General features: G+C 43.3%; 1 protein-coding gene across 1 annotated transcript; it reads right to left on the bottom strand.

Moving 5' to 3' along the window:
• Positions 1–161: 161 nt before the first annotated feature.
• Positions 162–4,549, bottom strand: LOC116332899. The gene is made up of 3 exons (XM_031755984.2): positions 4,338–4,549; positions 2,626–2,901; positions 162–2,468 (listed from the first exon to the last, which is right to left on the bottom strand). The coding sequence occupies exons 1-3, from the start codon at positions 4,465–4,467 to the stop codon at positions 1,795–1,797; spliced, it is 1,080 nt and encodes a 359-aa protein (XP_031611844.1). The 5' UTR covers positions 4,468–4,549; the 3' UTR covers positions 162–1,794.
• Positions 4,550–16,529: the final 11,980 nt, after the last annotated feature.

Below are 16,529 nucleotides of genomic sequence, written 5' to 3'. Positions count from 1 at the left end.
TCAGTAATCAGGTTTTAATCGGCTCCTCCTGAAGCTCACTTTATGAGTGGTGGAATAATATTTGCAGCAGTCTGCTCAGGTGTTTGCATATGAAGTTCACTCTAAGCATCACTCAGCTGTCAGGATTCACTTTGAAATAAAAACACAAATGACTGCAAGAAGAGTTTTTATTTTTTTTAAACAAAGAACAAAAACAGCACAAACACAGAAAAATAAAATCAGCTGCAGGATTCTGAAACATAAAAAATGTTCCAACTCAGGACTGAATAACATGGGAGAGCAGCCTGAGTCGTGCACACAAACCACAGTGACAGGAATCCTTCGCTGAAGCGTTCAGTGCTATCTGGGAAAAATCACGCTCTTATGATTGTTTAGAATTACAGACAGAAACTTTTCTGTAATACAAAATGTGCTTTTCTGCATCACACATGGAGCGTTCAGCTCAGATAACATAACCAAAGACGATGTGGCCTCACACTCTCACAGCCAGGAGGAAACTTTGATTGCAACCACAGCTCCATAAATACTGCGTCACCATGGAAACCAGGAGAAAGCTGCAACTGGTTACCGGTAACAGGTACAAATATTATTTACAATTTCATTGATCATCACTGAACTCCTGATTCAGAGGAGAGGTTAACATTAGTAAAGCAAAGATCACACTTTGGTCTCAGTGTGACTGGCCTTTCAAAATAAAAGTACATAAAATACATTGAGTGGTTTTAACAGTCTGAGATGATCTCAGAGGAACGTGAACCAACACGTCTCTGTTTGAGCTTCGCTTCATTCAAAAGTCATAAAAGATCCTCGTTCACGTCGGGTAAAGAAGTATTTTAGGTCAGGGACAGAGAAGAGGAGGAAAAGTGGGTCTGCACTGCTGGAGTGCACCATCTGCCCTGACGTAGCGTGTGACACTTTAGGACCACAAACTTAACAACACACTAATTAATGTGCTACAAAGATCTTAAGAGCAGATCTTTATCACTTTACCTGCTTGCATCAGGATTCAGGCTACATGGACACATGAAGGAGGCTGTGCCTGCAGCTTATTAAACACATGATACAAGCTGCACCCATTCATGTCTGTGTGTGTGTAACAGTGTGCTGTACAGTAGTGAAGTATTAAAGTGTGTGCTCTGAATGCTTTAGTGAGTATGAACGCCGATGGTGCCCGATCACAATCACGTCTTAGCTCTGTGATCAACTGACAGGTGGACAAACGCAGACCGTCAGAGAGGCGTCTGCTTACTGTCCTCCGTTGCGCTGTTTGACCGTCTGAGAAAGACGACAGAATAAATATTCTTAATTCAGATGTAGGCTTCATCTACAAAGGTTCAAATTTTAGACACTTTAGCATCAAATCACCACTTTGAGAGTTACAAGCCGATGAAGCTGTTTTAAATCTGCAGACGGCCATCTTGCAGGAATAAAGTTGGTCATGAAAAACTGCTTCTGGTGAGAAATCTAAACTTTAGAAAGTCTCCTGCTAGCTGAACACGGATGTGCAGGTGCACAGAGTCCTCTGTGCAGAAGCATTAAGTAATCAGACATCAACACGGAAGCGTGGCGTTAACCCTGCAGTGACCCTGATGTGCCCGAAGTCCTACTTTGTGCAGACATCCATTTAGTCATCGATGAAAACAGAAACCCGGGATCTGGAGTCATCGGTCAGGGACAGACCATCAAATCTGGAGCTACCTGAAGCAGCTGTAAGAAGAGTCAGCACCTGTGGAGTCTGCAGGGAAGATTCAGTGCTTCCCCTTCGAATGAGATTCCATCAAAACGTTTGTGGGCTCACTGGAACTTTGTGGTACCAAACTCGGCCTCGTGCAGAAACTGCTGCATCTTGGTTCTGACCCACGACTGTTTCTCTGCTGTCAGCCTCCTCATAGCCGGAGCCAGGCTCAACAGGAACAGCGTCACGTCGTCCCTCTGCTCCATGTCACGCTCCCTCTGCGCATCCCTGGCTTCTGTTTTCCTCAGGAATTCCTCCAGCAGGCCGTCGACGCTCTTCCTCTTTGGCCGGAGCGGCCTGGGAGAGGCGGGGCGGCGCTCTTCCTCCACCTCCTCCTCATCGTCCGTTTGGACGAGCAGCTCGTCCACGTCACCTTCCGGCTCTTCTGTCTTCAGCTGGTTCAGCCGCGCCGCTGTCCAGGATGGCGGAAGGCTGCGATGATGACTCTGCGGATCCTGCTGCAAAAGAGGGGTCTGCGAGGAAGAGTGTGATGAAGCTAAGGTCGCAGCAAGAGATGTCACCGAGTGCATCATCATCTCAAACAGCTCCTTCATGTTGGCGTGCTGCTGCGTCTGCACGCCATCGTCAGTGGCTGCGGCACCCGAGTTCACCTCAACCTTTGCTTCTTTGGGCCTGGAAGGGTCCAAGCCAACAGAGGGCGGCCGCTTCCTCTGCGGGAACTCTGAGGATGAGGACGAGGAGGTCGTCGTGGTCGCGTCAGCTACGGCGAACCCTGAAAACAGACAAAACAATCAGAACTAAATCAATGTCGAATCACGAGAAAATATTAATCAGAGGCCGTCAGAGATCCGGGTGCTCGGACTGCACATTGAAAAGCTGATGAGGAACTACTGCAGGCTGGCCAATCAGAAGGAAGCGTCGGTACGAACCGTAGCTCTCGTCGTCGTCGCTCCGTGTCTCCGTGGTCGTACTGCAGCCGACCATTTCGGCCACCTGGACCTGAGAGGGCTGTGGGTCCAGGGCCCAGCCGTTGGTGCCGGCTGCCCGGGCGTCGATGAATGGATTCAGAAAAGACAGAATGGACGAGTACCTCCATGGCCGGTAGTTAAAGAGCCCGATGCCGCTCTCGCGCCGCTCCTTCTCGCGCTGCCTCTCCCTCCTGTGCTGGTCTCTCAGCGTCTTCCACTTCCTTCTGCACTCCGACTCTAATGTGGAAAACCACAAGTTTGCTTTAATTAAACCATAAAATCCAACAGTAAAACCATCCTGCTGTGTCCACAACCAGAGACACACACAGAGAGTCACATTAAACGCTTTATTTTCACCTGCATACAAAAACTAAAACTAATCTTTGCTCTAATTTAGTTTATTCTGCAAAAACTAAAACAAACTCTCAAACAACCAAACTATTTTTGTTTCCTTGGTCATATTTCACAGCTAACTTGTGTTTGGACAATATTCAACATTTGAAGCAACTGACTTGACTGAAAATACTGAAAATAACAAACAGTATTATTCACATGTGAAAATACTCACAGCTCCAAACTCCTGTGTGACTTTTAACCAAATTAACCAAACCTTCCATACATTTATGATTAATTATATTAGGCTGTTTGTTTAAAAAAAAATGCAAATAATAAAAATTCCATGGAATTTTATTTTAAAGGCTTTTAAATATCCATCCATCCATCCATTCGCTTCCGCTTATCCTTTTCAGGGTCGCGGGGGGCGCTGGAGCCTATCCCAGCTGTCATAGGGCGAGAGGCAGGGTACACCCTGGACAGGTCGCCAGTCTGTCGTAGGGCCAACACACAGGGACAGACAACCATTCACACTCACATTCACTCGCACATTCACACCTAGTGACAATTTCGATTATCCAATTAACCTATCCCCACAAGCTGCATGTCTTTGGACGGTGGGAGGAAGCCGGAGTACCCGGAGGGAACCCATGCAAACACGGGGAGAACATGCAAACTCCACACAGAAAGACCCTGGCCTGATGGTGGAATTTTAAATATCATAATTTAAAAAATCAGTCATTTCTATCATGTTATTATTAAGTTTATATGTTAAAACATATAAACCTATAAATAACAAAAGTGTATAAACAGTTCCTTTATTCTATATTCTTGTATTTTATTTTATTTTCCTTTCTTTTCTTCAGGGAACCATAATTTACTGTATTCGAAAAATTTTAGGTTCAGTTAACAAAGACTGTCTACATGAGTAAAACCTTACATACTTATTTTACACACACACTTACATATTTGGTCGTCATCACCTTTTTTTCCCCAGTTCTGATTACTAAAAAAATCCACTAAGACCAGTGAATTCCCAGTAATTACAATATATGAGTAAAAACCGCTGATTAAAGTTGTCGTATATTTTCTTACAGTATTGTAAAACTTTCATAAATCTGTGCTGAGTGTTCTGAAGAGGAACCATTGTGCTGGAGTCGAGAGGCGACGAGGGTGGGAACATAATAAGGGTCGGACCGTATTTGTTTTGAACTTTTCTCTTTGATGAAAATCTGAATGTTTGACATGTTTTGAAAGTTTTCCGTCTCGCCCACATCGAAAGTGCTCCCGTGTGAGAGCTGAAGTTCGGGCCGGGGTCTCGGTGCTGTGCTGAAACTCACCGGGGACTCCGACGATCTCTGCCACCTGCCGCCACGCGTCGCTCCGCATGTTCAGGTCCCGGTAGGTCGGAGAGTTCATGTCGTAGAGACTCGGGAAGCCAGAGACCGCCATGATGAGCTTGTATTCCATTCTCCTGTGTTTAAAACTCTGGCGGAGCGGAGCCGAGCTGGAAAGAAAATAAAAGAACGAATGGGGGGAAACACTACTTCCGTTTCCGGTGCGTCACAGCTCATTTGCATAAAAAGTGACCAGATTTCAGTCCTTTGTTCACTCCATCAAAGAAAATCACATTAAACAGGATAAATAGTTTCTTCTTAAACTGATAGTTGTCCCAACTTGTCTTCAAACTTTTTAGAAACAATGAGTTTTTGTTTGTTTGTTTACTGACATACTTCTTTGGCCAGCCTGCCCTTGAGTGTGTGTCACACACCTGTCTACAGCCAGCATGGCGCCTGATGTGAAATCACTGAAAGAAAAGAAAACCTACAGCGTCCTCGTTAGGAGCCATTTGGCTCACAAATGGGACAACGACCTAAAAGAAACTGGTAGCTCGGTGACAGCACGGTGAGTTTTTTTCTCATTTAGGGACCGATTGGAATTAGTTGCAGCAACCAGCTCGTTACGTTGCTGGATGGGAGGCAACCTGTCTCCACAAAGTTGCAGGTTGATTGGCAAAGGTTTGCAAATAATCCTTACCACTTACAAACGCAGACAGATTTCCAACACAGTGGAGCACTTCAGACAAGTGCAGCTCATCTGCAACTTATCTCTCTAAAGTAGGGGACTCCACTCAACTGGTTCCCAACGGTCACATTATAGTTTGAGTCCTGTATCAAAGGAGGCTGCTGAGCATCAGTGTTGTTTGTGAGGGAATTTCAGTTTCAGGTCTATGAGTTTCTGGCTGGACTGTGAATGAAAGCGGTTAATGTGAATATCTGTGTATGTAGACAGCAACAGATAATCAGGTATATAACCTGAGATTATGATTGTGATTTTCAGGCAGTTGCCACAAAACACAAAAGTGCCATCTTTAGCAGTTCTCTGTGTGAGAAAGAAAACATATATTTCATCTGCACATACATCTCATGATCACATAATCATATACACATGACAGTCTCTGTCTTCTGTCTATGTATCTTCATAATTTTAACTTACAGTCATGATTTTTCTGGACTTAAAGGAAGGGAGAGTCACATGTTTGGCTGCTGATCAGGAACAGATCCACTGCAACACCAAGTTGGTGTTAATAATGAGAAACAAAGCCTTCAGTCCTCGAGCTACAGGACACGGAGTCAACATCACGGTTTCGCCTTCCAGAGTCTTTCTAGCTTGACGTGTCCTCCTTTGGTTTCTTTGGTGAGCTGCTGAAGAGAAATCATATTAAACTTGAATTGTTTTTACTAGAAATACGATCACTTTCAAAGATAACCCTGAAGCATCATGTGAGCTGGAAAGTAAAAGTCATTTGTACAATAAAGCTGTGTGACTGCACTTGCATTGTGAGTGCTGCTGGTCAGTGAATAAAACATGAAAGAGTCCTTTGAAGATGCAGCAGATACAGAGAGGCAGGGTGTGTCTCTGTATGGAGGCATATATCTCTGTAGTTACATGTAAGGCTTTGACTGACAACCTGACAGCTTTTGTTCGTGTGTTGTTTGCGTGAGTCATGGCGTGTGTTTAAACAAGTCTCCCGCTCGCACAGTCGGCTGCAGAGCTGCGAGAAGCAGCAGGATGCAAAAGCGAGCTCTGAGTCCTCCTGCAGCTCGACCCCAAGCAGGAGATCTGCCGTCTGTTTCCTGTTAGATGATTTTGTTTCTTTGACCACAACAGAAAGCGTCATCATCACTGCAGTTAGACCGACATGTGCCTCCAGGAGGCAGCATCCCTCCCAAATTGAAGCCCTGTACTCATCAAGACCCAGACATCATTCTGATTCCATAACATCAGAGTTTACCGAAGCATCACATGTTCCATGTGACGCAAAGTTAACATACAACATGTTTGGCCTCTTAAACAGTCCAGCAGAATAATGTTTTCTTATTCTAACACTGCGACAGAGGCGACTCACAGCTCTTGGTCTGACGGATCATTGTAGAAAGTTTCATTTAAAATAAAGAATATTGTGTTTTGTTCTTATTCTTGTCCACATGAACACAACAACTCAAAGGTTTCATTACAAAGAGGAAAGTACTTTATGAGTGTGTCCTCGTGAAAAATGGACCCACGTCCCTTTAAACTGTCCGTCTTCAGCATGAACTTTTTTTTTCTCTCATGTTGTTCTGTTCAGTTTGGACAGAGCAAAGCCAGGAGGCCAAAATTTACTAAGAGTAGATTAATTAATTAATATTTATAAGTAAATGAAATTCTGATAAAGTTCTATGTGAGCTGTGTTATGATTTTGCAACGGGCCAGATTTGGTCTGTGTGCCTTGATTTAGAGAGGACCTTGGATAAGATGCTACACTCTTACATCGATACTATTAGCTCCGTGTCCGCTAGAATGTCCTCCAGCCCTCCATGAAGAGAACAACACACCTGCCATGTGCAGCCAAACTCAGCCAGATGTGGGTGATAATTGGGCCAAACACATGTGGCCCTCAGAACACTTTACAGGGGCCATAAATGAGCTGTGAGTACCAAAAGCAGCCCAGTTAGACCCAGATTTTTCTCCAATCTGGAGACTATCGTGATCTCATGAACAGTAAGTTCACAGATGGTTAAATTCTGTGTTAATAATGATAAATCACAGAAGCAGAACAAAGCAGGCTGTAGACCACCCGTGACCCCAGAAGTCAGTGATTTTCCCAGCTGGTAATCGACTTTTAAGCTGTATGAGCAGCTGTATGAACATGATCAGGCCAAAATCAACCTTTATATTTAAAGGTCAGCAGCGTATTCCCTCACAGTGGACGATAGCTTCAGTGTTCTGTATGTGTGCTTTTGTTTCCTATGAGAAGCTCGCACGCTGCACCCACAGAAAAGCATAAAATCACCAACTGAAGTTATGCTCGGGTTACAGACAGCGTAGCGCACACAGTGAGCTGGGGAAATCCCTATCAGTTTCTCAGACTGTTAAATAAAGCAGCAGGGGTCAAAGGTCACCAAGGACTAAAAATAGAGCCTCCAGAGGTCACAGAGGCAAACTGGGTAGCAGCAGGAAATCCCGAAAACACGGACAAACACAGGGATGTAGAGTCAGCGATGACTGAGCTGAGATCGGTGAGCAGAGGTGCAGCGAGCAGGCAGCAGAGCAGGCGTGAGAGGCCAAGATTCATTTTAAGCTGTTAAAAGGAGAAATATGATTCCTCACTGAGAAGTTATTTAGAATTAAATGAAGAAGTGGAAATAAAAATAGAACCAGAACCTTTAAAAACTCACGCTGAACTCTTTTATAGTCCCCCCAAAAAAAAAAAAACCTGCCAGTGAATGCCAGTGAATTTTATTTTATCGACAAAGGGAAAAAAATATTTTAACTGCTAACAATTAGGCTTCCGCCTGAACATATATGTGTGTGTGTGTGTGTGTGTGTGTGTGTGTGTGTGTGTGTGTGTGTGTGTGTGTGCGACGTGTGTGTGTGATGTGAGCAACCCAGGATGTTGGCAGTGTCCCGGGAGTAAGGTGATGAGGAAGTGGGAGCAGACGCACACACCTGTATGTAACGCAGCCCCAGACAAGGCTGAGAAATGGGTCACCTTTTGCCAGAAGAGATGTGATTACACCGACACACACACCGACACACACACACACACACACAGTATGTGTAGTATTCTTTTAAAGGGTTACTTCCTGTAGAAGACAAAATACTGCATATTTACAACACTTGAGGAAAAGTCCACACTCTGCAGTAACATGCCCTGTGACTCACATGCATGCTGTGTGAATCAGCTGTGTGATTTACAGAGAACGTGGATGCAGCATTACAGGGGTAAAGGTTAAGAGACCGGTGACCTGTTTGTTCCAATCATTGCATCAGGTTGGAGCAGAGAGTCAAAGCGGATGCCGGAGCCGGTTCGTGTCCCATAGTCGTCCGTGTGGTGGCTCATGGTTTTAAGATTTTATAAGTATTGGCTTAACTGTTTGCACGTTACTAATTAAATCACATGATTATAATAACAGGCTGAAGGTGAAACTGAAGTGAATTGAAAGTGAAGACAGTTGAACAAAAACAGGATGACACAGAGACACCTGAAACATCTGATGGACTCTGAACTCTCTGAGTTTTAACAACTTGATCAATGACGTTTCTTCAAAGAACAGCAGAAGAAAGTCGATCCTTCAGGCGGGACATTTCCCACTGAGGTTTATTTACATTACAGCGAGTCTTTGACCCACTGAGACATGAACACGTGCTGTACAACTACAGAAAGCAACAATTAAAAACTGCGTTGTAACTACTGGTGATTACCCTTATATGTAAATAAAAACTAAATACATTATATTTATGAAATTACTCAATTAATTCTAACAGTAAAAATAAACAATATGTAATTTAAGTCTAATAAACGCTATCATGACATAACACAAACAAAATCACATATTTCACTATTAATAGCCCGTAGTGATACATCCAATATACTTTATACTGTTGTTAGCTTAAACACTGATGTATATAATGTATGAGTTTCATCAGCTCATGACTGCTGATTAAATTGAGTGTTGATGTTATGAGCACAGGTGTAACAGTGGGTAAAGGCAAAAAATCTAAAAACCTCCTACAAATTCTGGAATTCTTAGAATGATGTGGACTATTATTGAGTCTTCAGATGCAATAATGTCATGTAAGCTGATCTTTGCTGATTGGCTGGTTCTTCACCCTCACAGTGAGTCACGCGGAGGCCAAATCTGGGGTCTATTTAAGTTACTAAATATGGTTCCTCACCCAGAAGTTCCAGAGGAGACCAAAGAGGTGAGAAAGGAAAGTGTTAAAATATACTTTAAGGTTAATTAAAGAGATCAAAGTGGCGATGAAAGACAAGTCGACACACTCACACACTCGCAGTGCTGACTGGACACACACTCACGCACACAGTCAGGTGTCCACATGACTGTCCCACAGAGATTAACAGCAGGGAACGTGAGGAACGCCGGGAATGTGGCAGGTGACAGTCTACAGTGGATACGTCAGCCTATGTGTGTGTGTGTGTGTGTGTGCGTGTGTGTGTGATAAACATTGAACAGAAACGTCCTGAAACATCTACAGACTGTATATCAAAGATGGATGCAGCATGTGACTCTTTCGTCTGTGTTTCAGTCGGTAAACCAATCAGAAGTCGAGCCTCTCTGCGTGTATTTAAAGCACTTTGGGACTCTGAGCCTGAGAATCTGACTTCAGGGACTGAAAAAAACAATTAATATCGAGCCGCTCGCTGCCTGAGTCAACAAACACGCCAACGGCAGCGCATGAACACAAACACACTCCAGCCGCCGTGCACCACTTCCTCGCTTTCTGCCCCTCCAGCATCCTCGCAGTGCCCTCGATCCCGGCTTCTCGGCCTCTCGCTCTCTGATTAATTACCAATAAATCACCAACAGTCACAACACGACGGGCAGTCTTTCTTTCTACGAGTCCTTCACTCTCTTCCTCCTTTTCTCCGACTTCCCTCCTTCTTCTGTGGCATTTCAGATGACCCTCCTCCTCCTCCTCCTGCTCTCATTGTTCTGGAGTAAACTGGAGGATTGCTCACTCTCTGGCGCTCAACTTGTTTTTCTCCAAATTTTATTAATCCAGGGCACCGATGGCCTTCTTGTCTTTGCAGTCATGCTGCCTGACACGGCTCAGGGTTTAGTCGTCAGCTACAACACAGGAAAATACCAGCACAAATAAATAAAGGTGCAGTAAAGGTAAATAATGGGAACCGTCCCCCTGGGTGGAACTGGGCAGTTATTCCGAGAAACAATGAAAACCTGCGAGCCCATAAATGTTTTTAAGCGAGCAGTTTTCCTGGAGAAAAGCGCCTTATCATCTGTTTGTCCATGTGACCTCTGCTAAAGAATTCCAAATTGAACTCTAGTGACTGTCCTCTTCCCACTGCTTTAGTTTGGGGTGTCGGTTATGAAATGGATGCTGTTACTTTCAGTGGGTTACAAAGTCAAGCTCAGTCACAGTCACAGCGAATCATGTGATGTTACAGCTGAACCCCTTCTGTACAGCTCCAAACAGCAACTCTAATTTCAAGTGCAAAATTTTAGCTTCGTACAGCTACTACATGTGTGCAAGCTGCTTTGCAACCCACTCCACTCTAGCTCCTCCTTTTCATGCAGGCTCTGACTCGGTTGCTGGTGCCTCTCAGGGGGTCTTCCTTCTGTTTTACCCACCACTGATTTCTATGTGCGCACATGGACTAACGGAGAGGTGCCAGAGCAAACCGCTATTGTGCCAAATTAAAATGGCTGCAAATGGAAATGTCGGTCTTTTATACGATAATGTCGCTGCTGGAAAGTTGCTGGTATTTGTTCAGTCTTATGCAAACAACCGAGGAACTTTTGGAGGTTTCTATCTGAAGCTGGTGATTTTATTTGCAACCAAAATGTTTGTATGAGTGACAAAACAGGGGCAACTTTAGTTTTTTCTTCTTCTTTGACTTTTCAAACTAGCTTTCACTAAACCAAGCATGGTGACGGAGGATAATCAATAAAAGTCAAAATCATTCTCGAATAACGGGACAAACATTTTAATATCAGAGTATCTAAAGTATTGCACAAAGGCTGTAAACCATTAGTCATGGCAGTCTTGTGGGCTTTCCTCTCATGCCCATCTTTACATTCATGAAGTCAGAGTGAAGTTTAACACAACACCTCATCACACCGTGTGTGCAGTGATCCAGGTGAGGACGAGTGTGTGTTCACTTTAGCAGTGTGTGACTCTGTTCTGCTGGTTTTTCCCTTCAGTCACCACAGAGGCCTGAGAGGAAGGGTGTGTGTGTGTGTGTGTGTGTGTGTGTGTGTGTGTGTGTGTGTGTGTGTTTGTAAATGCATCTTAAATATGCGTGAGCGTGTGTGTGTGTGTGTGCGGCAGGGTGTAGCAGTGTCTGCAGACTGTTGAGGATGTGTGTGAGTGTGTGTGTGATGGTGGGAAACACGGCAGTGCTTTCTTATCTTGATAGTGTTTAACAAGGGTGGAGGGGTTAAAGCATATCGCTGCTGTATGTGTGTGTGTGTGTGTGGCAGGCCTATCGTTGTGGCCATCGCCTACAACAACAGTGGGAAGTGGTTCAGAGCAAAGGCCATTGTAGCTGCAGTGCTGTGTGTGTCCTTTATACTTGAAATGCAGCAAACTTGAGGAGAACAGAAGAAGAATGCAGCGTGCAACCTGCGAGCATACGCTGGTAAACGGGTGTGGTCACATGGTCATGCAGTGTACACGCCACGTGCGCAGACTAGTATAGTAACAAAGCCTGTTTTTAAAAATGACCAAAGCTTTTATGCCAGTTCAGCTCCGTTTGCTTGACTGTGATCAAATTGATAACAGTATTAGAAACTTTTGTGTCTGCAGTGATGTGCAGGGTGAGGTGTGACGGCCCTCCTGCATTCACTTTACCCGTGGAGCCTTTCAGAGCTGGCCGACTGAAGCTTCGCTTTCTCTATCCCAGCACCACTGCTCTCCCCCAGTGTTTGTCACAGCTGAAATATGGAGTTTGCACTAAAGAGGCTGAATTTTCTCAGTGTCTCAAAATTCTACAACACAGCTGCTGCCTGGGTTCATTTCGAGTACTCTTTATTTTATTGCATGTTTGTTGCATGTAGCATGTTTGCATGTTCATATGCATATGAATATTCGTTAATATTTCAATTTGTTGTGTTTTCAGCTGCAGACCTCAGATCAGTTTGTTGGTGTTCTGGTTCAGCTGCTGGCAGACATTCTCCTCTTCAGGAACGTGACCCAACTCAGCGTGACCTCCCGACCCCACACGTTCCACTGAAATTGGGCGCGCTCTGTGTGTGTGTGTGTGTGTGTGTGTGTGTGTGTGTGTGTGTGTGTGTGTGTGTGTGTGTGTGCATGTTTTGACATTTGTGGCACATTCTAAAGAGAGAAAGTGGGTCTGGGAAAGACCTGCTCGCCCATCTCAGACTGTCCAGGACGCACACACTCTCACACATGGTCAGCTGATCCCTGACTCCCCCAACTCTCCCAGCACTTTATCTGTGTGTGTGTGTGTGTGTGTGTGTGTGTGTGTGTGTGTGTGTGTGTGTGTGTGTGTGTGTGTTGCCTCGGAGCAGAGCTGCTGGGAAAGTCCCCTCGTCTACAATAATATTTTAATGTGAGCAGATTCTCAGAAACATCATCTGCATTCATGTTTGAAATTCTTTCTAATTCGGTAAAAATTCTAACTGTAGAAGTATTTTATTCTGAAAGTCTTTCTGGTGATTTTATTTCCTGTGTTTTATAACTTCCATTTTATTCCATTATTTTACATTTTCATAACTTCCGTTCACAGGTATAAATTATTAATATGAACTTGGGTCACTGTGCGTGAGCTGTAGTAATTATGTTATTAATGCTTATCGCGGTATGGAGCTAATTTGTGGTGTCTGGAGCTGTTTATTATTATTTTATTATTATTTTATGTGTACATGTGTTGTTTTACTGCAGGGTCGACATGTAAAGATTTGTGACCCCAGGAAGAATCACTCATTCTGAACTATAAATCTGCTGCTTTGGTTTGAAAGTTGAGAAGAATTCAACATCATCAGCTTCATCCAATCAAATCACTCTGCAGTACATAGAAATGGATCATTTGAGTGAAAAATCATCAGGCTTTGGAATCAGGCTTTTATCAGAGCTTTTCCACAATCATCAGTATCCGGTTGTTAACTGATGATGTATGAACCCTGCTTCCTACTCTGCGTTTATCAAAGTTGTTGTTTTTTAAACATGTTTTAATTCTTTGTATCTTGTTCCATTTAATCTGAACAAGCCCCTAAAAAAAGTCAGTTATCACTGTTGGCCTCTCTCGGTTTTTATTACCACTATTCATTTTCATTCATTTCATTCAGGTTCAGTTTTTAAAACCTTACGATGTAACTACAGCCCAGCCCATGCAGCAGTATATTAATGACTAACCTCGTATTATGGCTGGATTATCTCAGTTGTTGTCCTGACTGAAGTTTGGTCCATTTAGCATCCTGCCATGCGATTGCATTTGTCCCTGACCATCGGGAACCCTCACATTAACTTTTATCGAGTGGAAAAAAGTTAGCGTTCATCCTCCAGTTTCACTGTGTTTATATTATGCTAACTATAGCTGTGTAGCTAGCCTCCACATAGCACATCATTATAGACCACCTAGCCCAACTTCAGTAACCCTACAAATGTCATTACTGTTTAGTTTTGTCTTCATTTATGTCAGAAGTGATAGCAGAGCTGTACGTTTAAATTTTTCTGAAATCCCTCAGTCAGAACATGGTATATCATCGTTAGATGGAAACTAGCGAGCTAACTCTCTGCTAACTTCGAATTCCGTTAAACTTCATAAATTCTCTTTTCATGGATGCCTGGATGTTAAACTTAATTATTACACCTGGTAGAGCAGCCACACTGATTATTTATTAAAGATGAAAGAATTTAGACAGTCCGTAACTCTCAGTGATGCCGCAGTGTTCTTTTGACTGTGGGACCTGAAGCGGAGTTTGGGCCCAGAAACAGCTAATGACGTCAGACTTAAAAGACTGAATTCAAAGTGTCAAGATCACTGATCAGTAGCCACAAGTACGTTTTACAGCGAGCTGAATAACACCTGCTAAATAAGAATGAATGACGGGCTAGTTTACTCAGACTGAAACCTCCATCAGCCATGGAGGATATTTGAAAGTGAGGTGTACTTTACCTGCGACCTGGATGAGCGAGCATAAGGACAAGCTGCTGTATATTAGCAAGGTTACTAACAGGCTAATGCTAACAGCTAACCAAGGTTCAACTTGCTTGCGTTGTGATGATGGGTTATTATTGATGATGTCATCAGCAATATGTCAGAAACAATTAACAACGTTAGATTAAGTGATGATATCCTGAATATATGATACAATGCAGCTCTGGCTCCTTTCTGCTTACAGTACTATTTTGGTGGTTAACAAATAAAGAAACAGTAGAACTTCAGAAACCTCTGTAGGAAGTATTGTAATATTTCATTAAATTCTATTTTGTCAGTTTGAATTATTAATTACATTATAAATATGTAAAATTGGCAGCCTTGGGTTTTGCAACATGCGTTTAGCTTCTAGTTTGGAACTCGGCGAGAGAAAAAGCTCTTCTGAGAAAGAAAGAACAACAAAAAAGAACTTTTGCATTAGAAAACGGCCCATTTCTTCCTTTTTCCCATCCATTTCTATAAATACTGAACATGAGAACAGCTTTGATGATGACTAACACTCACAGAGAGGACAGAGGAGGTTTCTTTGTGCGAAAAGTTGTTCTTTAAGTGAATTAACATCTTGACCGACGAAAGAAAGACTGAGAGAGTTTGAGGGAGCGAGTGCGGTGGATGAAGAGAGAAAAGGATAATTGTGTGTCCCTGCAGTGAAAGACTGTTATTCTTTGGTGCTGCTAAGAGGCGGTCATTGTTTAGTGGAGTTTACAAGTGGGACCGGTCATCAGAGATCACACATCCCGATAGTCTCCCTCCGACCTGACATCCACGAGCTGCCGGAGGAGGCTTATCCAAGATTATCTCCCGGATTCGACAGGAAACTGCAGAGAGATCAAGCCCATCTAGTCGCTGTGTCCTTATCTGTTCATTTATCGTCTGTAATAGCCCAAAACATCCGAACCATTATATAAAATTCCAGGTTTGTGTTTTTTGTTGTTTGGCCTGGTCCAGTAAAAGGAATCTGCAGAATTAAAAAGCTTTTTCCTAAAATCTGCCTCAAGGTTTGTTGATGTTTTATTTGTACACTTGGTCTCAGAAATCTGATTGAGACTAAACAGAACATGAAGGAAACTTGCAGTCAGCTCCAAACGTATTTGTATAACCAAACCATTTTTGTAATTCTGCCTCCGTACACCACCGCAGGATTTTAAACCAAACAATCCAGACGTGACTCAAGTTCAGACACCAGATTGCTCCAAATGTTCCAGCCTTCGCTCGTGCTTCCAGGGGTTATTTTGTGTATGGCTACTGCTCATTCTTGACCCCTGATGTTGTCTGCAGCTTGACTTGTAATGCATTGTGTATTTTTGGATTCTGTCCTTTGCTTCCCCGGCTGCCTGCGTGCGTGTCGACTCACTGTTTGCTTATTGAACTAAAAATGCTGGACTTCAGTTTGTTGTTTTGATCCCTGCTTCCAAGTCCAGTTTGGTCCACGGTCATTACAGTGTTTACAAAGTGGCTGAAAAAAAGGAGTGGTTGGCTTAATCTCCGCTTACAGCACCTCGTGTTGTGTGGTTGCTTGTGTTATTGACTTGATTTAAAACACGTTGCATACGTGTGTATGTAACATACATAAGTAGCTGATACGATGCTGGCATTAATGCTCGAGCTGGTGCATTATGTGATATTTACCGTGTGGTCGTATCCCAGTGTTTCATACGCGGTGCCAGCCGACAGAAATACATTTTCCTGCATAGACCGGTGGTTACTGTGGAGTCAGGTATGTAATCCCATGAGGCTGGGGCTTCTAACACGGGATTTATGCCTGTTTCATTGATTCCTCCTGTGCATTTCTGGCTATGTTTTCATTTAGGAAGTACCATACAGTTAATTAAAGTAATCGTTCAGGTCAGGACGACAAATGTGGCTCTGTGTGTGTACCAACACACAGTATCACTTCCTGTTCCTGTACCAACACACAGTGCTGTTTTTCTAGCAATTTAATTAAAAACTTTTAGAGAAATTCTTATTTCATAGTGTAATCCTCACGTACTTCATCCGAAGCATACTTTCCATGTACTCACTCGCTAATTTATAGCCAAAGTAGTCACACACCATGTCATTATTGTCTTTATTTGCTAGCTTAGCTTAGCTCTTAGCCGACTCACTAGCAGCATGGCCCCTTCACCTGTCCCCCCTGCACTTTCCTGCTCATTGTGTCAGATGTTTAGTTACTCCTCAGCCTCCTTTAGCAGTAATGATACTTATTGCAGGGTCTACCTTACAATATAAAGCACCTTGAGGTGATTGTTGTTGTGATTTGGTCCTGTATAAATAAAATTGAATTGAATTGAATTGTTGTCCGACACCTCAGGGAACATAAAAAAAA

This window comes from Oreochromis aureus, linkage group 15 (genome assembly GCF_013358895.1).
Source record: "Oreochromis aureus strain Israel breed Guangdong linkage group 15, ZZ_aureus, whole genome shotgun sequence".
NCBI lineage: Eukaryota > Metazoa > Chordata > Actinopteri > Cichliformes > Cichlidae > Oreochromis > Oreochromis aureus.
Note: the sequence above shows the minus strand (reverse complement) of the source record. Positions and strands in the feature narration are given on the sequence as shown.